A 25910-nucleotide genomic window follows, 5' to 3' on the forward strand; every position below is an offset into this window, starting at 1 on the left:
TGCAAACAGAGTCTCTGCCTCCCCCTGGTGGCCGTGGTGCGTTACTTCCCTTCTGCTGGTAAAACATGGCAGAAGGTAAAATAATCTCCTGAAATATTACAATCAGAAAGGATTAAGATTTAGATTATTGCAAGCTGTAATGTCATTTTGAGGCTAGTTCTCTCTATATTGAAGCACATGACATGCATTCGCATTCATACTATGGGGCGCCGTTGGAGTTACACATTCAAAAATAAACAGAAATCATTTGGGTTATTTAGTACAATATTTATAAAAGAAAAAAATGGGGGTTAATTTTTTCAAAGTTATATTTTCACCATGTTATTCATTAATTTATAAATGTCAGTTTTAAACGAAATATTTAGTACTCAATCATATTGAAGTTTAGCTTCAACATGATTTGAAACTACACTTCAGATCATATTTAGCTAATATGACTTTTGCGATTTCCGCTGAGCAGCAAGAGAAATCGCATATTATCTAGATATTGAGGTCAGAGCTAAATATCTGGAAATAGCTAAATAGAGCTAAGTAAACATTTAGCTAGCTTAGCTAATATTTTTAACTTGAAGCTAAATAGTTTGCTTGCTCACTAAATATTTGTTAACTAAAGGTTGTTGCTAAATATTTAGTGATTCAATATTTTTGCTTTAACTTAAGTATTTAGCTAGTTAAGATACTTTTCGTTGGCCTTTTTGATATAGAATAATTCTCTGAGAAACTTCGTTTAGCTTTTTTACCAGCTGTAATTCAGAATCAAAACAAACAAAAAATACTTTGAATATTCCCGACTGTGTGTTTAAAGAATCAACATTATATCTGACATTTGGAATCAAACTAATGAAATCATTTTGATGTGCTTTAACTTAAAATGGATCTTTGTTTTTTGTGCTGGCGGACTCTTCTGCTGTTCACCAGGTTCTGACTTTCTGTCCGGAAGTTCTGATCTTTAGAAATCTGCTCCTTTACCTGCCACCTGCCTGCATGTCGGTCCTTTAAATCAACAAAACATGAAAGCTAAATAATGTTAAAATACATTTCCTTTGAAACTCTGATTCATATTTCTGTTTCATCAGAAAAAAAATTGTGTGGCTGTCATTAACATGTCATCTGCAGAGGTGGACAGTAGTCAGGTTTACTCATTTACTTGAGCAACTTTTTGAAAAAAAGAACTTTTGTTTGGGTTTTTATTCTCCTGTTAAACTAAAAAAAACTAACTGTTCTTTATCCGTCTTGCATAAACTCGTCTTCTGAGTCCTGTTAGCAAATCTCCAGTGACGTTTAGGTCAGCAGTTATAAAACCTTCAGCTTCCCCATCTTAAGTTTGTCTTTTTTTGTGTCTTTTAAGTTTTGGATCAACATCGTTCTGAAAAAAATTCTCCCCTTTTGTAATTCAACTTTTTTATTAAACTTGTCTGCAGAAACGATGGCATTAGATATTAATCTAATCCATTGAAACCCATTCAAACGCTCCTCTCCACACTGCAATTCATGTGTCTAACAGCTCTGGATCCATTTTTTATGTCTATCAGTCCAAAAATAAGTGAATCAGTGCGAGTTGGTCTGCAAACAAAAAGAAAATTAAGAAATGAAATGAATCACTGAAACCTTACAAGTCAAAAAAAATGTGCATAAAAGTTGCTTGAGTGTTTTTAATATTTCCTTAACTTTATCTGCAGAACAGAGAAAGTTACAAACTGTTGAACTGAACTGAGTCATGCTGATAAAGGAGGATCATGCAGAATGACACATTAGCAGGACAAGAGAGGTTCCTGCGCCTGCAGACATTTTCATGGAGAACAAACACAGTTGGGTGCAGGTCAGTTCTGTTAATGTAGCAACATTTCAGGGATCGGTGGCTGACAGAAGTATTCACACCCTCCAACAAGTTTTCCTCCAGGACTGTTCTGATTTTATCCATCTTCACTTCAACTCTGAGTATTTCTCTGTTCATCAGGAGAAAATTAGTTGCATAGAAATTCTTGCCTTAGTTTTCAGGTTTTTCTCAGTAAAAGTGATGCATGTCCAACAACCAGCATCTTAAAGAGTAACTAACCCCCAAGTCAGCTATTAGTTGCTGATAAACTGTATACATTGCTCCTTTAGCGTGCTACCTGTATGTTTCTATGCAATTTTTCTGACATTTTTGTGAAAATGTATTTAATTCTGCAATATTTTCCCTTAAAACCGTCTCAGTGCTGCCCTCATGGGTTCAACAGCAGCTACTGCAGTCTATTTTCCTATTGGTTACAACAATAGGAAAATTGTTGCAACTAACAATTGTCACACAAACACATAAAATTATCACAGTCAGACACGCGCCCCCTGGTGGCGAGTCGGGGGCTGGGATTGCGGTGAACATTGATCGGTGGTGCTTCTCATAAAATGCATGTCTGATTCATTTCCAATGTGGATTCAGACTGAAATAGGTCTCCTCTCTGCTCTGACTGTAGACGGTGATGATTTCTTTTTTTCTTTGAATGTTGACAAGTGTTTAGTATAAACTTAGCTAGTTTGTTGTCACCATAATGTCTCTAAAACATAAGATATAGTGGCAAAGTCAGTAAGTCGGCAACAATTCTTTCCCTCGTTTTGATCACACCCCTCAGCTCCTCCCTTCATTTGGACACGCCCCATAAAATTTATTGGCTCCGCCCACTTCAATGGAATTTTTTTTAGCATTGTTTGGGGGTGTGGCTAAGCTTTCACAAAGGAGTTAGTTACACTTTAACTTTTGGGTCCAGTTTGTCTACAACGCCGTCTCCACACATGATGACCCTCTCCTGATGTAATACCGCCTTCTGTCCTCCCCGGACTCAGACCAGTGGACGATGAGAGCTGGGAAGAATCGGGCGTCCCTATAGGTCGGCGGACTGTCGCTGAGCGCCAGCTGGCTGGAGTCGGACCTGCAGCACTGCTCGTCCAGGCAGCAGGGGTCCGACAAGCTGCTGCTGCGGCTTCTCCACGGAGCCACGGTGCGACGGGAGCCGTACATTCGGCACAGCGACACGTGGGACGTGTCAGAGGAGAGGCGGGACAGCAGCAGCGCTCCGTGGCAGGAGAACCCTGAGGAACAGCTGGAGCTGGCGACCGTCCTCCTCCTACCTCCTGAACCATCGTCCCGGTTCAGGGGCGCTCCGGGGTCCACCAAGAAGCGGGTGGAGGAGGCGGAGGTCGCGGTGTTGGCGCTGATGAGCATGGCCTCCGAGTAGCTGGGGATGAGCTGGCGGTTGCAGCGAATGTGCCACTCCATCTCCGTGCTATCCAGGGTGTCCACTCTGGGAATACCGCAGCTAACTTCGTTTAGTGGGGACGGACTGCCGCAGATGTACTCCAACCCAAACAGCTTCTCCACCCTGTAATGGACGTACGCCGTTCGGTACTCGATGAAGACTCTGAGAGGCCAGGAGAGCATGAGCAGCGCAGCCAACCAGAAGGCCACCCGAGACGTGTACCACGGCATCCGGTCCGGGTCAACGCAGGCAATCATGTTGTCCCGGAAGTCCACGTTCCTTAGCTGCATCCCCTCCCGAGCTTCCATGTAGTCATCCAGACCTTCTGTTTCGGAGAAGAACCGGGACCTCTGGTTGAGGTAGTCGTTCTCTGGGCCGGCCTCCGTGAAGCTGAAGCACTTGGTGAAGCGCAGGCGGGTTGTGGGGTGACCCTCCAGGCCCGTAAGTTCCCGCGACACGTCTTTCATTCCACAGTGGGCATAGTCGAACTCCCCTTCCGCCACATGGGTGTTGACCCGCTCGTTGTACACCTGTGTGGTGGTGTAGGCATCCCCATTGCGGTACCTTGTCACCTGCCGCGTCCGTCTGACAAAGTGGTAGCTGATGGCCTTCCACCATATGCAAGGCTGTGCCTGTCGCATGCGTAGCACCCGCTCGTACACGCTGTCCACGTCCGCTTTGGACTGCAGCTGGTTCCGGGCCATGCAGTGCCAGCACTCCACCATATACAACCCGTAGAGCAGCAACAGGAAGGCCAGCGGGATGTAGACGTACCCGTCCGAGCACGGGCTGTCGTGGTAGATCAAAGAGTGTCCGCCGCCTCGCAGGGTGGAGGGGAAGTTGGAGGTGAAGCTGATCTTGGTGACCCGTGTCAGCTGACACCAAGCCAGCGCAGCCAGGCAGATGATCATGAGGACGGAGAGCAGCAGGCAGCGCCAGTGGGACTCCCGGCAGACGCAGGCGCCCAGGGACTGCTGGGCTGGACGCTGCTGCAGAGGCAAGAAAAAGACAAACAGGAGCCATGATTAGGAAAAAGCACTTAAAGCGATGAAGCCTGTAAACATGCCAGGGAATCCGTGGCATGCAGCAGAAATGCAAACGACTCCAGCTAGCGGTAAATTACAGAGCAGCTCAACGTAAATCAGACCGAAGAAAATTCAGCAGAATCTAATCAAAGGAGAACATTACTGAGGTGTTCTCACACACAAAACCCAAAGGTGATTTACAGTTTTACTGCATTGAGCACCTCAGGAACCAATAGGAATGAATCTGAAAAGGTTTCAGCAGATAGATGTTAAATCTGTTTAAATAAATGCTGCCAGATCCAGCTTACAGAAGGAAACTCAACTAAGTGATGCTTTGTAAAGTCAGTGGCTTTTATGTGTTTGTATTTTATTGTAGAAATAAACTCAAACTTAGCCAGAGTTGACAAATGTTTCATTGCATTTTAGGTCTGGACTTTGACTAGACCATTCGAACTACTTTAATGTGTTAATTTCATTTAGTTAATTATATGGATGCAAATGATTGATTAATGAGTTAATTTAATGTTGATTGATCTAATCGATTAATTAATAAGTGGCCATTTTCTTAAAAACCTGCATTTTCTCTTCTATCAAAATGGCCGACCACTTTTCCATAACATCCAGAGGTAAATCTTTCATAACATACTGAATTTGAAGAAAAACATGTCATCAGTGGTATTAAATATTGACCGAATAAACAGAAAATTGTGGTTGTCCTGTCGGAAGATGAACCTCATTTTTGAAAAAGTAATTGAATTATTTGCATCTTTTGATGTTTTTCCAATATTGTGTAAAATCGGCTTAAGAGGTTAAATGAAAAACATGCAGAATGGCAATTTTTGTAATCGATTAATTGTCATAATAATTTATTACTAAACTAATTATTGGTTGCAGAGCTACATAAAACATGCATGTTGAAGGTTGAGGGCACTGCGCTGTTAGTGTGTCTAAACTGGATGCCCTCTCCGTTTCACATCTTTCTGCTTTATCTGCTTCTTAATTCAACCAGCAGAAACACAAAGCGCCACATTTGCAATAATGTTGAGCAAAGAGGGTTTCCCATTCAACAGAGACTTTGGCAGCAGGCTGTTTAATCAGTAACAGTGAGAGCTAAAGATGAAGCAGCCAAACTAGAGTTAGCAGAGTTTACTGCTGCCTCTGTGCAGCTATTATCCTCTGCATGCCTCCAGTGGAGACGTTCGTCCACATCACTGCCCCTGGTGAGACACAGAGTGAGAGGATTTATGGTGACAAGCAGCCATCCACTGCTGCGCTGGGATGTCACACGCTGCAGCTCCTGCGTCAGTCATTCAAGGAACGACTGAATTTCATCCAGAACTCGTTTACCTTCACACAGAGGGATGGGTTGTATTTGGATGTTTTTGGTGTAAAAGTTGAAAAAGATCAAATATGTTTGAGTCAAAATGTTTATTTTTCCCAGAATGTGAAACATTAAAAACAAACCTTCAAAATGAAACTCCTAAAATACATAAGAAAGTGATGTGTCATTACTCAGAAGTGAGGAAAATGTGATGGAGTGCAGAGCCGGCCTAAGTCATAAGTGCACTAAGCCGGCTGCTTAAGGCCTCAAGACCAGGAAAGTTTTATATTTGTTTACCGAGAAAGAGAATACAAATCAATTTAATTTAAAGATTTCAGCAGAGACACATTAAATTATTTAAAACATAAGCTAAACTCGCAAGTTTACTCAAAAGTGAAAATAATAGTTTGATTGTTGATTATTACCATAGTGACAAACTGTAGATACAAGTTTATTAAAAAAAGAGAATACTAACACATTTAATTAAAATACTTCAACAGAGATACATTAAATGATTTCAAGTTTAAGATAAATTGACTTTACAAGTTTACTTAGCAAAAGTGCAAACAATAATCCTAATAGTTTGATTGTTTGGTTACCACAGTAACAATCTGTAGCTACAAGTTTAAAACCTTAAAATTCCTGCACTTTTTACACAAATTGCATTATTTTTTATGTTCAAAAGTCAATTAATGTCTTTAAAAGTGCATTTAATAATTTTTATTCAACCAATAATGTATTTCTGCATTTAGAAATACAATAAAGCTAAATACTGTTTGTGGACAATTATTTACTCCCTTCTCCAGATTTATTTGAAAAATCTTTTGAAATCATTTGATAATTTCTTCTAATTGCTAAGCAACTTTTTAAAAATTTAATTTCCTCTGGTATTCTCATTATTTATCTTTAGATGATCTTCCATTCTCTGAGGATTGAAGGTCTCTTTACCATCACCCTAATCTTCAACTCCTTCCACAGATTGTAAATCAGAATAAAGTCAATATTCGGTCCAGTTAAAGTAATATAGTACAGTTAAAGTATTGCTTTAAATCTGGATAATGGATAAGGGATGAATGGTTTTGGATTAACTTTACAAAATTTCAACTTTATTGTTGATTTTTAACTATGTTTAAAACACAGAGAGGAAATAAGAACTTTAAGTTGAGGAGGAAATCTGGACATGCAAAAATAGTTATTCTAAACTTTTCTGGAGCAGGAATCATCTGCCTACCACTTCTGGAAGATCGCTGTCTGCAGGTGAGTCTTCCTCCTGCTCTTCTTCCTCAGCAGCACTGGGAACACTGGGCGCCTCTTCCGCGGAGTCCTGGTCAGAGGAGAGCATGCTGCAGCGCTTTGCATGTCCTCTCATGCATCCAGTTTTACCTTCTTCCCTCCGTTTGCATCCTCCTTCCGGGTCCCGCTAAGTCCCGCATCAGATTCTGGTCCAGCAGACTGATGCTGCTGATGCTGCTGCTGCAGCTGATGATGATCCTGATGATGCTGCGGTGCGGTGCGGGAGTCCCGCGGTGCTCCTGGCTGGCGGGGCGGAGGGAGGCGGGGTTCAGCCGGGAGTTGACCGCAGCAGAGACAGCAGAGGTTCACCATGGTGATGCAGGGAGTGGTCCGATAAAAAGACGCATAAATTAGCGCAATAAACCCCAGAACTGGTGTTAGAAATATAAAACACTGCTCTGAGAAAAAAACAAAACAAAACAAACTTCCGGTTGAGGAAATGTAATACTGCTGCTACTTCACAATAAAAGCTCACTTTTCTTACTGGTCATCTTCATCTACCAAGATTTTAAAAAGTGTGAATACCTTCAAACAGTCGATTAAAATGTTAATTCACTTTAAGTGAAGAAATTCAGTGTGTTTGAAATTTTATAAACGTAGGGCTCTGTCTTTTATCGATGACACTGAACTTCAACAATGGCTTTTAATAACTTTTACTGATAAACATAATAACCAGGAATAATTATGAATATAGATATAAAAACAAGCGCAGGTTGTAGCAGTCATAAAAAGTTATCCATCATCTTTTTGCAAATGTATGTTTATCGTTATTTTAAAATAATCAAAAAGAAAAACATAAATGACATGACTGTTCTTTAAGTGAGCAAGAAAGTGGTAGTAATACTTAATCTAGAATTAAATGAATTCTGACTACTTTCAATGTAATTAAAATTCATGTAAACCAAAATAAGTCATTTAATTTAACTATCAATGGTCATAATGTTTTGCTTGGTGTAATTAATTTGTTTTGACGTTTCTCCACCTTACCGCTGGGGGCGCTGTGGTTTAAATTCCTCCCTTCCTTCAGCCGGTCTCCACCAGAAAACATGGCGGAGGTCAGGCACTTTGCGGGAAGGGGATCGTGTGAATTTGGACTTAAAATGTCTAAACTCTACCCTCTGCAGAACCGAAACCGAGTCGGAACAAAGGCGCTACATCCTGGCTTTCTGTCGGCTGGGTTTCCGTTTGATGACAATGAAAACCGTGAGCGGAACGGAGCTGGAAGAGCAGCGGAGCGGGCAGCCGCTGCTCGCTGTCGGGACGGTTATACAAAGGTGAGCCCGCTGCCGGGTGGAGCAGAAACCGGTCCGGAGAAGCGAGACACGCCTAAAAAACGCTGTTTTCTGGGACATAAGAATGATTTATGTTCAAATGGGACTCTGGTAGAATTCACTAAGCGGATTGTTCCTTCGTATCGGAGATGTAAGAAGTTGTGGAGGACTTTGTCCCTCTTTCCCCCGAGCCGGAGTCTGGATCCTGGATCTCCTCCATTTGTTTTCATGAGGAGCTACAGCGGAAACGGGTCCAGATCTGATCCGCTGTACAAAACCAAAACCGGCTACTACGATGTCCTAGAAGTCCCACCCACCGCCACCAAAGCCCAGATCAAAACCGCCTACTACAAGCAGTCCTTCGCCTACCATCCGGACCGGAACCCGGGCAGCGCGGAGGCCACCGACCGCTTCTCAGAGATCAGCGAGGCCTACACGGTGCTGGGCAACAAGGTGCTCCGGAAGAAGTACGATCTGGGGCTCCTGAGCCTGTCGGACCTCCGCGGCAGAGCCAAACCCTCCACCGGGGTCTTCATGGGGGGCTCAGCCGAGCAGCAGCCGGGGAGCAGGCGGTCTGTGACGGGCGCAGAGTTGAGAGACAGGCGGTATGACTTCGATGAGTTCTACAAGGCCCACTACGGAGAGCAGCTGCAGAGGCAGAGAGACATCCGGCTCCGGAGGGAGGAGAGGCTGAAGAGGGAGGACAGCTACCAAGACACGAAATTTGCCAACATGATGGAGTTCGGAATTGGGCTGATGCTGCTGTTGGCCGTGGGGATTGTATTTAGCTTAGGGAAGTGAGGAAAGTTTGGTGGATGGATAAGCTCGAATAGGCTGCTGCTCGTTTTATGCTTTAAAGCTGCAATATGTAACTTTTAAATAATTATTTAATCATATTTGTCAAAACTCTCACTATGTTGTGACAGTGTATTATGAGACAAATAATCTGTGAAAAGATCGATCTCCTGATTTTGCCATCTACTAAAATGTACACTCCAACAAAATCAGAGCCAGGAGGAGGGTCTTAGTGCTGCTCATTAAGCTCATGTACTCACTGCTCAATGTGCCAATGGAGGAGAAACAACTTACTGTCCGCCATCATCAGTAGCCATGCTAACCAGCCCTAGCATTCACTGCAGGCTCTGCTATCAGGAAAAACGGGAGCATAGTAGAGAGAAAGGGGAGAGGAAATGAGCAGCACCACATGGAGGATGATTGACAGCAGTAAGACCCTCCTTCTTCCTCTGATTGGGAAAAAACAATTGAGGAAGAGCAGAGGAACAATCGTTTCTCTGCTTTCTAGAAACAACCACAGATTATCTGCTTCATTCCATTCTGTAATGACAGACAGTTTCAACAAATGTGTAAAAAAAAAAAAAAGTTACAAACTGCAGACAAAATGACAGTCAGACACTGAACATCCAGACACACTTAGCCATGCTTTGATCATTTTGGTTTGATTAGAGTTCATAATGTATCTGTTTCATATTTTACAAAATGTTTCACTTGCTAGTTTGGAATCTCTGATATATAATTTATATATATCACCAGAAAATGCAGTAATCTCATGTATATTTGATTTATTTCAGAAAACTTCTGCATTTCCTCCTATTTCTGTTTAATTTGGTTCATTTGAACTATATAAAACGTGGCAGAATGTGAAACCTGATCAAACCAAAACAATTTTAGACACATAACCAGATTTCCTTGCATTAGACTTGATAAATGATTATAAATCGTCAGGGTAAAAGTGAGTACAGAAAGTTTTGTGGAGGAAGGATTCAAAACAATTTTGTACCCAAGTGTGTCTTTCACAAATACAAAACAACAAAGATATTAGTTAATGGAATTTTAAGACAATGGTACTGTAAGAACATATTAATTTATTTCCACATTTCTTTAGTGCATAAAACGTTTAGCATTATAAGATGATCCGTTATTTTTTTGCACATTGGTGGAAAAAATGTTGGATTCAGGAACATCATGTTTTTCACCTAATGGATGTTTAAATCTATTTACTCTGGGAAGTTTGGTGGCTGGGATTCCTGATTTCTCTCTCTGCACATGAAGTTTATAATTTGACTCACAGCCTCTGGATATTTTATTTAAACTGTTTTTGACTTTCATAAAGTCATGTATCCTTTAATCTTGTAAATTTTATTAAGTATTTATGAAACGGATAAAGCATTGTAAGCACTTTTAAATAACTCCAGTGATCTAAGATCAGGTTGTCATTCTAAGGGAAGTGCCTTTTATGTTTACTTAAATGTTGAACGTTATATTGTTCCAAAGATTAAAAACTAACCCACAAACAGCTCTGGAGCCTTTGACTTTGCCCCTCCTCACCAACACCCTCCATAAAGCAGCTGGGCGACGTCTCCAGGCAGCTCTATGACGGTGGATTGTGTGCATAAGTATTTGTGCCTTATAATCCTATAAGAGTTTTGTAATTGTGGATATTTCTTTTGCAAATACAAAACAGTTACAAATCCTTAAATTTCTCAGTACAAGAACACAAATGTAGTTTTTGTCCATCTTGCATTATTTCGTATCTTTAGTTTGAAGCTCATTTTTTAGCTTGTTGACTAAATATTTAGGTTCCAACCTAAATGGTTTAAAACATTTGCTGACAGTAAAAATCTTTTAAAAATTAACTCCCACTGTTATAATCTTATTGCAGGCTAAGTAACCCAAATTATTGCTGTTCATTTTTGACTAACTTTATAAATGGCACTTTGTACTACAGGAAACATACAAATCTGGCTAATGCTTAATTTTTTAATCAACTTTTAAATAAAAACATTTTAACATGCAACAATCACCAGCCATATGTCACCCAGGTAGGCTAAATCAATGCATATTTGTAGAAATAAAAACTACAGAAAAGCTACACAAATACAGTTAACTTAAAGTGCTTGTACATCAGCTAAAACATGTAAAATCAAGCTTATTCTTCTGTTCTACAGTAGTTCTGTTAAAAGATCCAGTTTCTGGTTGGAGACCTGAAACTGGATCGGGCCCATCTGGAGGCCCGTCCTCAGAGGGCCGGGTTCAGGGCGTCGTAGAGCCGCTGCACGGCCAGCTCCACCATCTCTCTGAGGGAGTCGTCCTCTGAGACGTCGTCCTCGCAGTAAACCACCTGCAGAGCGAAAGCAGACGCTAGCTAAACCTGCAGCAAAAGCAGCATTCTGTTCCCAACAACCAGCCGTCTCACCCGCGTCTCCAAGCTGATGTGGACCGTCTGTCCGTCCACCATCACAGAAATGATTTTCCCATCACTGAAGTCCACACAGTCCTCTCCAAACATGTCCCTAAAATCAGAGACGGGACAATGCACTCTTCAAGACAAACAGCTTTTCCTAAAAATGTCTTCTATTTAAAAGTTAACATGTCACTCACTGCAGCATGACCTCTAACCGGGTTTGGAAGACATCCATGTCCATAGTGGTACTCTGCGTCTCCATGACTGGTCATGACACACGAAACAGATCCATGATGTCAGAGCATCAGTTATTTAATGCTTCCACCATTCAGAACCAGCAATGCAACAACAATTCTTAATGTGTTTCTGCCTTAAGTACTGTGTTGATATAGCATTTTAGCTGAAGCTTCCACTAAATACCGCATCAGAACAGATCTTTAGTTAGCTACCACTAAATATTGTGTTGACATAGCACTTTAGCATTAACATCCACTAAATACCGTGTCAGTGTAGTGCTTTAGCATTAGCTTTCACTAAATACCGTATCAGTGTAGCGCTTTAGCAATAGCTTTCACAAAATACCATGTTGGTGTAGCGCTGTAGTGTTAGCTTACACTAAATATTATGTAGGCATAGTGCTTTCAGGTCTAAGTCAACCTGAAGTGGCTCATCGAGGGAAGATGAAAAAATTTGATTCTAATAATTTTTTAAATCACAAATTTTTAATTATATTTTTAAAGTAAAATCTAATCTGTTTTCAATCATTAAAACAGATCAATAGAGGCCACCACCAGAACAGTGATAGTTTGACTCACCTTTCTGAGCCTTTGGGTTGGACTGCACCTCCAGCACCACGGTGGTGACGGCGTCAGCGTACATGTCGTTCAGCGGATTGGCTACCCACTAAAAGAGAAAATAAAATAACAGCCATTAATAAAGAGCTTCTGTTTATCTGGTCTGATCTGACGCTCTCACCTCCAGCACCACCATGCCGACCTCGTGGACCAGAGTGATGCTTTTAAAGATCTTCAGCGTTTTCTTCTCCGTGCCGTCCAGCTCCTCCACGTCCCCTGAGACAGACGGCGAAGGCGAGTGAAGCTAAAGCGTCTCGCTCGGACTCAGCGGAGCGCCGCCCGAACGCTAGAGGCTGACCTGTCAGGTTCCTCAGGTGGCAGACGAGCAGCGAGTACGGCCCGGTGAACGGGATGGCCTGGTTCTGCTTCACTGTGCTCATGGCCAGCTCTGTGTACGCTGTGGACACATCGCCATGGAAACAACTCTCCTTTTCTGAAATCTCACCAAATCCTTCATGGATTTACTGCTAGTCTTTAGGCTGGCGGGGTTCAGTTCTGCTTCAGCTGTCATTTATTTTTAACACATTTAAGGGGTTGACCAGGCCAACCATGACTCCGCCACCACCGTGCTTCACAGCTGGGATCAGGAATGGTTTCCTGGAAAGCCGTACTTGGTTTATGCCAAACCTCTGAATAATTTAGTTTTAGGCTAATTTTTTCAAAAGGAATATTGTTCCTCCAGTTCTCTGTAACAAAGTATTAGGGTAAGGCTTTTATCGCAATTTGAATTATGAAAATAAAGTCGTAATAATATGAGAACAAAGTAATAATAAAATGAGAATTAAGTCATAATAATTAAAAAATAGTCGTAAAAATATGAGAATAAAATAAAGAAACAATCACAGACTTGCCTAGTTGATGACTCTTGATAACTTTTCAAAGTTTTCTCTCATTAAATTTTTTTTCTCATAATTTTATGACATAATTTTACAATACTGTGTCTTTATTCTTTTTATCTCATAACATTATTATTGGAATTTTAAAAAACGTTCTTATCCTGGATCTAATTGTGATAAAAAGCACATGGTGCACAAGGACTATTCTCAGAGTATGCAGGCATATTATTGGAAAGTTGAGTGGAAGGAAAAACTGATTTAAAAATGGTGCAGAAGGACTTTGACTGGATTTTAGACTTATGATTATATCATACAACAACATATAAGTGTGAGTAACTTACTAGAGAGGTCGGATGGATTCAGGATGTGGTAATTGAAGTTCTTCTTGACGAGTATGCCAGACACCCTCTGACCCTGAGCACATTTCTTATCAGCCAGGGAACCCATCACCTGTGAGGACAACTTTCAGTCTGACAGGCTCAGCAAAAACATCAGTAAGCAGCAGCTCAAAGAAAACCCAGAACCTTGGCCAGCTTCTCTCCCCTGAAGTTGAGAGTGACGGCCTCCGTGTTGCGAGGGTTGTGCACTTCGATGTGGACCTGGTCGTTATCCTCGTACTCCCGGATCAGCGCTGCCTTCAGGCGGGCCATCTCGTTCTGCTCCCCGTGAACCAGGATCTGAGAGCAAACACACACGGAGTCAGAAAAGGACGAGCGCAGGCGGTTTCTACCTGCCAACCCACCACATGAGGCGGCTTGAGGGCCCGGATGAACTCGCTGGTCTGCTGGTAGTCGGTGTGGGCGGAGAAGGAGATGTAGTCCACTGACATCTTGAGTGGCAGCTTCTGTCCGGACATGGTGGTGATCTCCTCTGGCTCAGACATGATGTGCTGCAGAGGAAACACGCAAACAGGTCTGTTAAATGTTAATAAAATGAGTTTATGTCAAAGAATAGGATTAACGAATAGATTCTACACATAGGTCCCACTGGAGGCAATAGGCCGCCATCTTGGTAGGCAAGCGTCGCGCAAAGCATAGCGAACCCATGGCATCAAGATCAACAAACAGAAAATATGTGGACATTCTTGACTAATGTGCGAGAGAAATATATATGAACAAAATGGCTGCTGTCAGGATCGACCCATTTGAATGGGAACATGTCAGACGATGTGGATCTCCTGCTATGGCATAGTTCACCACTTAGTGAACACAAAGACTGCGTACAGCATGGAGCTTTGTGGACACATAAAATCAGTATTTAAATGGATTTGTACATGTCAGTATTAGCTACCAGCTAAAAGCTACATTAGCTAAGCTAACTTTGCTAGTTCGGCAGTAAGTACTACAGTAAATATCACTGCTATTTATCGTAGTATTACACACAGATTGGTAGAGAACTCAAAAATTGTAATCTAGTAATAGTTGGAATGTATTTGTATTGTTTACTAGTTAGATAGAAACGAGGTGAGAGCTACAGTAGTTCTCCGCTTGTGGCTTGTTTATTGTTGTTACAGCAACTACATAGCAACTGCCTACCAAGATGGCTGTCAGGCACAAAGTTCTAGGAACTATGTATTTGTGGTTCTCATGTGATGTCACACTTCTGGAAACTTTGTAGCTGGCAGCCATCTTGGTAGGTATCTGTACCAACTGCGCCACTGTGCAGCCTCTGTAGGAACTATGAATAAAAAAACCCCACAAACACAAAATTCAGTTTATTTTATTCAGACTTTTGGGACAAACGATCACAAAGTAGAGCAGAATTGTCAAGAGGAAGAAAAAATAATTAATGAGAATCTGAAAAGTGCAGCGTGCATTTACATTTAGCTCCCTTTCTCTGTCTCATGGTCCTAAATAAAGTTCTGCAGCTGTTTTTGAAGAGGTGATAAATGAAGCTAGCTTCCTACCTTAGCTAGCGTTCCCTCCACACAGTATCCAGCGATGATGACGCCGTTCCTCTTATCGGTGCACCAGCTCTCGAACAGCTCCCTGGAGAGGCCGCTCTGCATCATACCCGGCGACGCCATCACCACGCTGGGGCCGATGTCATCAAAGTGGTCCATGCTCTGGGACAGGACAGAAACTGGATCATAACAGCACTGAAGTAGCAAAGCTTTCGCTACAGAGTGTCTGCAGTCCACCAACTCAAATGTAAGACTTTTTAAAAACATTATGGTTGGAATTTATGGTTTCTGTATCATGACCAGTGGCGCAAAAAGTGGCTATGCAGTGAATGCGACGCATAGGGGCGCTGCACTAGAGGGGCGCAAAAACGATGTGGGGATTTTTTTTTCTAGTCAGCATTTTATGTACTTAACAGCTGTTTATGTATGAAATGATCAATAACAGAGGAACAGCATTGATTAGGCGCCCCTCCCCTCCTGCCAGCCTCTCCCTCCCATACAGGCAGCCTGGGCAGAAGCGCTGAGGCGCGTTTTTTTTTCCTTTAAATTTGAATTGTAGGAATGAACAGGGAGATAAAGACGGGCGGCAGATAAACCTCCGGCGCACAAAACAGAAAACAGAAGAAGGGGAGGGATAAAGATGTTGAGAGACTAAGAAAAGCTTTTCAAAGTGGTTGAAAGACAGAAGGTAAGTAATGTCAGAGTATCAACTAGAGAGTTAAATATTCAGGTTAGCTTAAGCTAGGCTACAATGACAGGCGGTTGTTGTTGTCCAATACGGGACGCGATTTATTCCGTATTGCTACAAATGTCTGATAGACGCACCTATCACACACACCTCAACAATAAGTGTAATAATAATGACCAAAACAAAACACGGGAAATATTAGGGTCAGTTACATTTTCGTGTTCAGATGGAAATGCTGCACATAATTCTTTGTTCACAAAGATAAATCATTCTCACTGCTCACTCAACGCACCTCTTCAAGCACAACTACATGTTATACCTGCAGTTCACATCGAGCTGCACAGCAGAGCAACGCAGTGGGGTTTCATCTTGACTCCTACCTTGATGCAGGAGGTCAGGGGGCTTATAATACCCTGGGGGAAACCCTGGATATATGTAAACACATCAGTGACTCCTGGATTCCTGGGCTTCTCACCCCGTCTCTAAGGGAGCCCAGAGACCCAACGGAGAAAACCCCTCCAGTATAACAAGGCAGTTCCCAGGAGTGGCACTCTCCAGTACCCCCTCCAAGGACTTAAAAAGGTGGGTAAACAGTCAGAACCCGACCCAAACCCGTAGGTAGAGGGAGAGGCTATCCTCTTGTTCACCCCAACGTACAGGCACCAAGATGGAGGCAACAAGAAAGCCCACTCCTGCCCAGCGCCTCTCACAAGGGTGGGAGAACATCCAACCCCTTTCAAGGAGACCGGCTCCAGAACCAGAGCCATGCACTGCAGTGAGTCCGACTATTTCTAGCCGGAACCCATGGGCTCTTTTCGGGCTGAGCCCGGCCGGGCTCCATGGGTTAAAGCCCGGCCACCAGGGGCTCCCCAACGTGCCCCGCCCCCAGGCCTGGCTCCAGGGTGGGACCTCATGTAGGGGCGGGTACAACCCCTGTTTCCAACGGTCGTATTCATCATAAGGGATCTTTGGGCTGCACTTGGTTCTGGTTCCTCACCTTGGACCTGTCTGCATTGGGTGGCCCAACCAGAGGCATGAAGCCCTGACAGCATAACTCCTAGGATCACTGGGACACTCAAACCCCCCCACCACGATAAGGTGGCAGCCCATGGAGGGGACGTGTAAATGTGTGCATGTATGTGTGTAAATATTAAGTAACCTATTAATTATGTAAGAAAGAGAGAAAATGAGAGAGAGGAAGAAAGTTGTTATTTAACACGAGGAAACGAGCACAATGTGGTGGGAAGCATATTCTGACTGTTGCTCCAGTTGTGAGGTGAAATGTATGTTTTAGTTTTTTTAGTCTTTTAGGCTCGAATAAAGTTTTTTAGGCCGTAATTTAACAGGTTGAACAGGAAATTAGGAGGAGAGAGAAGGGAAAGACATGCAGCAGATTCTCCAGGACTGGGAATTGAACCCAGGTTGACAAACAAAACCTAGAAGTAACATCAGAAATAAAACATAATTTGCAGTTTTACTATAAAGCTGGTTAAAAGTATAACTGGATTAGGCATTTCCTGCCCCTTTTTCTTCTCTTTTATACAAGCAGACAACACAAAAGCATGGCGCCCCGTTCACAGACCTCTCACGTCTTTCTCCTCTAAATATCAAAATCAAGAACATTAAACATGTTCTTGATCGTCTTCAATCTTTTTTTTTTTTTTTGGCTTCTTCAATCGCAGAGTGTTTTGGACTTTTTTCCAAATTGAAAATTTAGATTTTTTCTTTTTACCATCCTGCAGGGTTTTAGTATCTGGATTGTTTAAATCCTCCAGGATGGTTTCTCCAGCGATCTCAGTCTCTTCTGTGGATTCCGGATCCGTGGAACAACCTGATAAGGTTTTTCCTGAGAGTTCCTCCTCAGAAGAAACCTCTTGACTGAAGACTTTAATCGGGTCGACTTGGTTCTGTGAGTTTTCCTCCTTCTCTTGGGAAACTGGGATGTGTTTTTGATGGAAATCTTCTTCCTCAGCTCTCAGAGTGTCGGGCAGCAGTACATCCTCTCTTGCTCCGTCCAAATCATTTATCACACAACTTATCTCCTGCTGGTATTTTGCTGCTTCCTGTTTCAATGCAGTGACATCAGTTTCATACCGACGGTTTAACTCCAGGTACAAACTGTTAACCTTCTCCAACTCAGCCTGGACACTCCTTTCCTGGTCTTGAAGGAATTGAATCTCAGTTGTTGTTTTATCTTGGAGGACGGCAAACTCAGCTCTCATATTGTCTAGAAGCGCCATGTCCTCCTCTGATTTCTCCAGATTAATTTTCCTCTCCTGGTTTATCTCCTGCTGGTATGTTTCAGCCTGCTGCTGTAAATCCATAATGTCTCTTTCATATTTACGTCTTAGCTCCTCATATGAAACGTGAACCTGATCCAGTTCATTTATCATCTGCTTCTCTCTCTTTTGCAGAACTGTGATTTCTCTGGACATGTTTTGGAAGAGCTCCTCCTTCTCAGCTCTCAGGTTGTCTAGACGCGCCATGTCCTCCTCTGATTTCTCCAGATGATCTTTTCGCTCCTGATTTATCTGCAGCTGAAGGTTTTCGACTTGTTGTTGCAGCTCAGAATGGTTTCTTTCAAGCATAAGCTTCTCTTTCTTTTCTCTGTTTGAAAGAGCAGTTTCCTCCTGGTTTATCTTCTGCTGGTATGTTTGAGCCTGCTGCTGTATATCCATAATGCCTCTTTCATATTTACATTTTAGCTCCTCGTAGAAGAAGTTAAACTGGTCCAGTTTTATCATCTGCTTCTCTCTCTTTTGCAGAACTGTGATTTCTCTGGACATTTTATGGAAGAGCTCCACCTTCTCAGCTCTCAGATTGTTGATAAGCTGCAGATTTTCATTCGTTCTTTCTATGTTGGTGTCTTTCTCATGTGTCGCCTCCTGCCGATATCTTTCCACGTCTTGCTTTAGTAAAGAAACTTCGCTTTCATATTTGCAGGTCAGTTCATTATATGAACGTTTGATCAGATTTAATTCTTCCTGCAAAAGTTTCTCGCTGTCTTGCAGGAATGAAATCTTTTGGGACATTTCTTTAAACATGTCGTCCTTCTCAGCTCTCAGGTTCTCCAGGAGTCGTTGTTCCTCACTCAGCCTCGCTTCATAAAGCTTCTGTGTCTCGGCCTCCTGCCTCAGCAGAGCATCGGCTGCTTCATACTTAGAGCGCAGCTCCTCGTAGGAAGTCTGGAGTTGGTCCAGATCTTCTTGGAGTCCCTGACTTTTCTTCCTCTCAGCCTGTATTTCAGCTACAAATGCTTCCTGGCTGAGGAGGTGGGCCACCTTTAACTCCTCCAAGTCTTGTTGCAAGTTCTTCTTCTTCATGTATTTCACATTGTTGTGAACCTTGGAAGCAATGACCGCAGCGTTACGGACTTCTGGATCACTGAACTTCTCTAGTCTCTCAAGTTCCCTCTTTGCCTCTTTGGCCTGGTTGATAAACGTTTCTTTGAGAGCTTTCTGCTTTTTTAACTGGAGTTTGGTCTCTTCCAGCTCGGCCTCCAGGTGGGACAGTTTCTGGTTGTCTTCAAACCTCCCGGCTCTCTCCATTTCCAGAAGGTAACTCAGCCTGTGGATTTCCCCGTGTAAGGCATTCGGGTGTGCAGGAGGGAACCTGCCTTGGGGGTTTTGCTGGCCTCCCCTTCTCGCGTGGTTTCCCATCATCCCACTGTGGTATCTCGGCGTATAATGAGACATTTTCTCCTAAATACAATCACTAAAATCCTGGATTGGTAAACTACCTGAAAGAGCTTTGCGTCTGAACTGGTCAGTGATATTGCAAGCAATGAAAAATATGCAGAATTGTGTTGCATACAATCCTACAGTTGATGACATCACAGACTGAATCGCCAGTGACATCACAGAATCTTCCTTTGCTGGTGGAGTGACATCATTCCACCACCAAATATCTTCCTCTTTATTCTTGTTTACACTCAAAATAGTCCAGGATTCAGTCGTTTTTAATCAAATATCAGGGCATCAAACTCATTTCCATTTTGGGCCAAAATCTGAATGTTCATAAAGTTCCTGTTGCGCCGGATCGTATTGATAAAAACCAATTCAACTGTTAAAAGTGTTCCTTAAAATAACATAATATTGAACATCTTTTCACACTAATCAGTCCATCCAGGATTGTTTTAGTGGTTTTCTGCCATCAACATCACCGATTTCGTGGCGCTAATTTAGAAATATTTGTAAGGAATTTTTACAATATTTGCGCTAATATATGATGTTAAATGTGACCTTTTATTAATCGCTCTATCGGTCATGGACTATAACTTGACATCAAGTCAGGCTGAGACAGCGGTCACTTGAACCAAAATGTTTTTGAGAAAAAATGTTGATAAACTCAGAAAAATGTGGGGATCTGTTGGTTTTTGTGTGAATTTTGTGGTTATTTGTGAAAAACCACCCGTCATGGTTGCTTAGAGACGGTTGCTACGCAGCCGCGGTGAGCTGCTATCAACCCAAGTCTTTTTAAAATGTCCGCCCGATAAAACACCGTCCTTAAAGTAAAACCTCTGGCAAAAATACAGACGGTGGTGGGAAGAAACAGGCTAAACAATCACAGTGACGTTTAATAGGGGCATTTAAAAAATATGTGTATCGATATTCAGTGGGTTGTTTGATATCAGACAGAATGGATCAGGAGAGGAACCGCAGACCCGTCAGAACCTAAAGAACCTAAAGAACCAGACATCAGTCTCTTCATCCCTCAGTCATTTCCTGAGACCGAAAAATAATATAAATGGCAATTTAAAGAACAAATCATACAAATAGATTAATAGTAAATGAATAAATATTGTGAAGAGATCATTAAAAACGTTTGTTAGGATTGTGTAGGAAAAACGTTGATATCTTTTATAAATAGTGTTTTGTGGTCAATATTATTTCACCGTTTTATTAATGTGGGTGGCCAGTTTATATAAGGTTTCCTATCAATCTATAAGAATGATAGAAAACATGCTAACAAAAAGCCTCAGACCTGCAGCCACAGGCGGTTCTAGACAGGATAACAGAAGAGGCTCTTTGGCTCAAATATATTAAATGATGAAATACTGCCCTGTTTTTTGTTTAATTACTATTATAATTTTTTTTTTTTTTCCCCCCCAGGGGTCTTTTGTGGCTCTAGTGTCCCTTATATGACAGTAGGCTGACAGGAAATGGGGAAGGAGAGGGGGGAAGACATGCGGCAAATGTCGTCAGGTCCGGGAGTCGAACCCGCGACGGCCGCGTCGAGGACTCAAGGCCTCCAAATACGGGTCGCGCTACGCCACCATGGCACGCCCTTGTTTAATTCTTTTTTAATTGCCCTGTAGGCAATAATTTATTCACATATATGTACATTTATTAGTATTGATACTTTCATTAAAGAGGATTTGTACAAATTTATGTCATTGGGACTGGGGGGGGGATGACGTGTTCGCATACAGAAAGTATGCAGTTGAGCCCCTGATCATGACAGAACGTACCAACTTCATCAAACCAACTGGCGATAAAGTAGCACTGACCCATGACACGCACAAAAAAGCTAGCTAGCTATCGCGGATATGTTAGCAGCTAACTAGTGGTAGCCTCAACTGTCTCAAGTCAAGTCACCAAACAAAATGAAGATATCTGTGTGCAACTCAAACTTTTGCCTATCAAAAAAATACATTAAATACATGCAGAGATTTTAAGACTTTCTAAGGACCGCCTACCTTCAGATTGCTGATGTGTTTGAACACAAAGGGGTTGTTGATGTTGATTGCTTTGCGGATTTTGTCGTTCATTGCGTTGACGTAGGTCTGGTAGACAGCCATGCACTTCTTGGCCAGAGATGAGGCGTAATAGATGGGAATGTCGTGGAGTTCTGGGTGATTCTGCCAGTATTCATCTAGGAAACAAAACAAACACACATGCAAACATAATCAATAGTAATCAATAGTTCAGGACAATGTTTACTCAGATGAATTGTTCGAAATAAATGTTTGACAGCAGAATTTAATTATTACATCAGACATTTTGTTCATGCGAGTTCAATCTAGAATTTAAGTTATTCTATCTTATAATGAGTTGTTGGTTTAACCTGATAATGTGAGCAAAAATAATACAGAAGTGTGTATTTGGTTTAAATTACAGTATTAATTTTAAACAACTTGTGTTGCAAGATTAATAAACTGTCAGACTTTAAAAAACAAAGTTTAGAGAATATTAATGTTGCTAAATTAACTTAATGAACTTTAATTTCTGATTTAAAACTAAAACAATTTTCTAGCTGGTGAACCTTCATTTTCTTCAAATGTTTTACAGTGTAACTGATTGGCTCTGCAGAATGAAGCGAAGTGGGCCGAGACAACAGCCAGGGGTTTTCCTAACCCAGGATGAGCAGCAGCTCCTGGGCCCGTCCCAGGGCGAACACGGGAATCAAGCAGCGGCCCTCCCGGTTGACGATGTCGTGCACCGTGTTGCAGAAGCGAGCCTCGCGCTCCTCCCTCTTCTCGTGGATGTGAGTCCCGTAGGTCGACTCCTGCAGTCAGAGACAAACCCGCTCTGCGTCTGCTTTTAATATGCTTCAATGTTTCAGATCATAAAACAATTTTAATATCAAAGAAAACCAGAGTAAATGCAAAAAAACTATCCAAACTAAGCTGGCGCTCTGTGGAAAAGTAAACCTAAGAACTTATTGTTAACATTATTAAAGATTTTAAAGGGTTTCCAGATTAACTTTGACCCTCTCTGCTTTGTAGAATTGTTCCTGTAACTGCATCTAAATCAAATTGAAGTCCACACTTTGACTAGCCCACTCCAAAAACTCAACTTTGTTCTTTCTAGCGCTGTCAATCACCCTTGTGTATGCTGTAGGCTACCATGAATGCTCAGGCTAGTTAGCATGGCCACCGATGATGGTGAACAAACAGTTTTTCTAATGTTCTCTGGCATTAGAACATTTAGCATTGTGTACACGAGCATAATTGAAAACACTGAGACCCGCCTCCTGGCTCTGATTGGTTGTTTTTGACCTAGTGGTGCATTTTTGCACATTGCTATAGTAGCCATTGCAGCTATCTGTCACAATGTAGTGACTGTTTTAATAAATATGTAAAAAAACATACATTTGTAAAACACTGCAACTTCAATAAATCAAATCACCATTTGAAACTTGTTGTATTTACTCTAATTTGAAATTTGAAAAATGTGTGACAAACAGACCAAATCTGTATAAATGACTTTGATTTGTAACAAACGTGGGATAATTATTATGATGTAACAGGGATTGATGTCATACTATAATTAAGATGTCAGGTTTGACACTCGGGATCTCGGCTGCCATCAGATGTCTGTCCTCCTGTCTGGAGAAGTCTCCTGTGTACAGCAGCTTTGAAGAGACAAAATGCAACTTGTAACTTAAATATTTAATTTTTCACGGCAGCATTTCCACACAGACTGTAGATTATTTACCTTAACTCCAGCTATTTCGATCATGAACATGGCCGCTCCCAGCACATGACCAGCATGGTAGCACCAGAACTTGATCCCAGCCACTTCCTTCACCTCATGGAAGTTGATGGTCTCTATTTTATCCATGCTGTCCTCCAGGTCGGTCTCAGTGTACAGCATGTCATCTGCAGAGATGTTACTGCAAATAAAACAATAAAGAAAACATGTTTTTTAAAAAGTACGACATAAATATGTATGATCCTCCTTCGATCTTTCCCCTAAATAAATCCAGTAAAACCAGCTACCTTTAGAAGTCCTATTGTACTGGTAATCAGAGTCTGTGGTGGAGGAGCAAAATGAACGCATTTCAAAATAAGAGCATGAGCATAAGCGTCTAACTACTCGATAACAAAACTTCAACATAGATGTTAAACTTTATTCAACAGAAAGTTTACAAAACAGTAAAGTGAATTAGTGCTTTGGAATTTATCTGGACAGTTGGTCACATTTATCTTGAGGAAGCTAACTATGCTAAATGTTTTCAAAACTAGCAAAAATGCTAAATGCTAACTGGAAAATTCGTGGTAGCACCTGGGACACATCCAAACCAAAGCACCGGAGTTTCAGAGATGATGGGAAGATGAACAGAACTAAATCCAGGACAATCCTGGAACAAAATCTGCTGGCAGCTGCAGAAAATCTGAGACTGGGATGAGCTGTTTTATTTTTCTCTATAAAAATAAAAACCTTGCAGCTTTTATCCACTGGTTTATGTTAATCTAGCACATAAAATCCAGTGAGGACCTGAACATAACTGATAATCAGTGGCAAGACTTGGAAAAATAAATGTTCACAGATGGTCTCCATCCAATCCAGAACGGGTAAAATTTAACTCTGTAGACGTACAAACATGGTGAATACCTTTGCACGGAAATGTAACATGTTAGCATAGCATGGCTGTTCCCACCTGACTTTGACGTAGTCTGACAGCAGCCAGCGGTAGATGGCCTTGGTGGCATGCGTCATGAATGTCCGCCCCTTAAAGCTGGTTTTCTGGAGGAACCAGGGCAGAGCGCCGCAGTGATCCAAGTGAAAACTGATGACAGGACATGAGTGTGAATTTAAGATTATAACTTAGAGGCTACAACCAGTGTGAAACATGTGGAGGGAAATGTCAAGAGTTTATTACTGTTAAATAGTGGAGAAAGTAAAAAAAGCGAAGGAAAGACTCACTGGCTGATGAGGAGGAGGTCGATCTCTGCGGGGTCGATCAGGTCGATATAGGGAAGAGCATCCATTCCCTCTAAACCCGGATGGATGCCGCAGTCCAGCTGATAAACACAAACAATCCTCTATTTATAATCTAAACACCACAATGTGCTCAATGAGGCTTGGAGGAAGGTTATCTTTGCATCTTCAGATTTGATGCCTTGAAATTGGGCCTCCGTCTCTTTAAGAAACTCCTGCTCTTTCTGAAACTTCGCCTTCAGGAAGTCGTCGCAACATGGCTCCTCCATTAACCCTTTAGCAACGTTTTAAACAGCGTTGCTCTGACTAATGGCTCGTATAATGAGCTAATTGCTGCTGGCTAGTATGAAGGAGCGGAGGGGGGGAGGAGCTGTGCCTTGAAGGCGGAGCTAGGTTCAACCAGGCGTTTTGCTCTGCTGAATGGTTGCCATGGAGATTAAATGATTTCTCAAACATTAAGAATCAAGGCAACACTTGACATAAGTTTAAATGAGGGAATGACATTATATATAATGTATTACATTTAAATAAACCTTTACATGATGTTACATCAAAAAAGTGAAATTTACATGATACTGTCCCTTTAAATACTTTTATAAGACAATCAAAATAGCTCTTTACAGTTATGATTATATAAAACCGTCTTAAATGAGTTTCTGCCACCTTCAACAAAGACTGAAGATATTTGGATGATCTGAATTATCACATTTAATTTCCCTTTTTAACAAAATATTTAAAATTTGAACTGAATTAAAGTAAAAACATGCAGGACAGTGATTATCTTTGACCAGTAGAGGGCAGCACTGATTGTGAAAACAGAAAAATGTACGTTATGCTTCATAAATAGCAGCTCTTATGAGGAAGACTCGGGGAAATAACGCGATTTTGATGAAACATTATTTTCTAGACACGTGTTTTTATCAAGCTTCAGATCATAAATGCTTCTGAAAACAGCATAAAGATCGCATTACAATTAAAATAAAGCCTCATTTTCTCGATTTGAAATTAATCTGTATATGTCAACTTTTTAAAATTTCCTTAGCATTTCCTCTGCTTGTTATTATAAATAAAAGGAAAACCAGGAGCTTCTCATATTTACCATAATTTTCCTCCCTTTGAACTCCAGGATTATACAAGATCTCCCAACTTCCTGGCCTGCGCCACTGTAACATGACGAAAAAACAAATAATATGTAACATCATAATATAACATTTTCAAACGGTTTTATTTAGGAAAGGATAAAAAAACTGAATCAGGTCGTCATAAATAAACAAATTAAATAATTGTAACTCACAGAGGGCGGATGAGGAGCTGGTCGCTTTCCTCAGCAGGGACCACCATGTCTGCTTTTCGCTTCGACGCCATTACACTTCAATTATACGGCTTAAATACGTGAAATTACACAATAATACAAATAAAATCGGTATACTGGGGTAATAATAAATGGACAGTGTGGCTCAGGGTCCGTCTGGAAACAACACTTTCTTGAAAACAGTTCCGTAAAATGTCAGCATCACGTTTACATGTATAAAATGAAGTTAGGCTTGTTAGAAATATTTCCTTATCGTATGAATATCGCATTAATATAAATTCAGTAATTTTAATGTTTACTGGTTTA

General features: G+C 41.5%; 3 protein-coding genes across 5 annotated transcripts; 1 reads left to right on the plus strand and 2 right to left on the minus strand.

Annotated features, from left to right (window-relative positions):
• Positions 1–1632: 1632 nt before the first annotated feature.
• On the minus strand, positions 1633–7354 carry LOC116708768 (transmembrane protein 151B-like). 2 transcript variants are annotated; one of them, XM_032546775.1, is made up of 2 exons: positions 6811–7354; positions 1633–4219 (listed from the first exon to the last, which is right to left on the minus strand). In XM_032546775.1, exons 1-2 carry the CDS (start codon positions 6946–6948, stop codon positions 2750–2752), a joined length of 1608 nt encoding a protein of 535 aa, XP_032402666.1. In that variant the 5' UTR covers positions 6949–7354; the 3' UTR covers positions 1633–2749. The 2 variants fall into 2 exon arrangements, with proteins under 2 accessions (XP_032402666.1, XP_032402665.1); XM_032546774.1 differs by having other exon boundaries at positions 1633–4222; positions 6811–7352.
• Positions 7355–7691: 337 nt separating this feature from the next.
• On the plus strand, positions 7692–10457 carry LOC116708769 (dnaJ homolog subfamily C member 30, mitochondrial-like). The gene has a single exon (XM_032546776.1). It carries the CDS (start codon positions 7919–7921, stop codon positions 8942–8944), a length of 1026 nt encoding a protein of 341 aa, XP_032402667.1. The 5' UTR covers positions 7692–7918; the 3' UTR covers positions 8945–10457.
• Positions 10007–25832, minus strand: LOC116708767 (cleavage and polyadenylation specificity factor subunit 3). 2 transcript variants are annotated; one of them, XM_032546773.1, is made up of 18 exons: positions 25587–25832; positions 25392–25455; positions 24278–24375; positions 24012–24140; positions 23066–23243; positions 22893–22982; positions 21983–22133; positions 21325–21500; positions 14942–15100; positions 13778–13924; positions 13560–13712; positions 13377–13485; positions 12498–12596; positions 12321–12415; positions 12161–12248; positions 11543–11609; positions 11358–11454; positions 10007–11282 (listed from the first exon to the last, which is right to left on the minus strand). In XM_032546773.1, the coding sequence occupies exons 1-18, from the start codon at positions 25655–25657 to the stop codon at positions 11181–11183; spliced, it is 2073 nt and encodes a 690-aa protein (XP_032402664.1). In that variant the 5' UTR covers positions 25658–25832; the 3' UTR covers positions 10007–11180. The 2 variants fall into 2 exon arrangements, 1 of the variants encoding a protein (XP_032402664.1); XR_004336770.1 differs by lacking the exon at positions 10007–11282 and adding an exon at positions 11960–12022 and having other exon boundaries at positions 11422–11454.
• Positions 25833–25910: the final 78 nt, after the last annotated feature.

The sequence above is a fragment of the Xiphophorus hellerii genome, chromosome 19 (genome assembly GCF_003331165.1).
Source record: "Xiphophorus hellerii strain 12219 chromosome 19, Xiphophorus_hellerii-4.1, whole genome shotgun sequence".
NCBI lineage: Eukaryota > Metazoa > Chordata > Actinopteri > Cyprinodontiformes > Poeciliidae > Xiphophorus > Xiphophorus hellerii.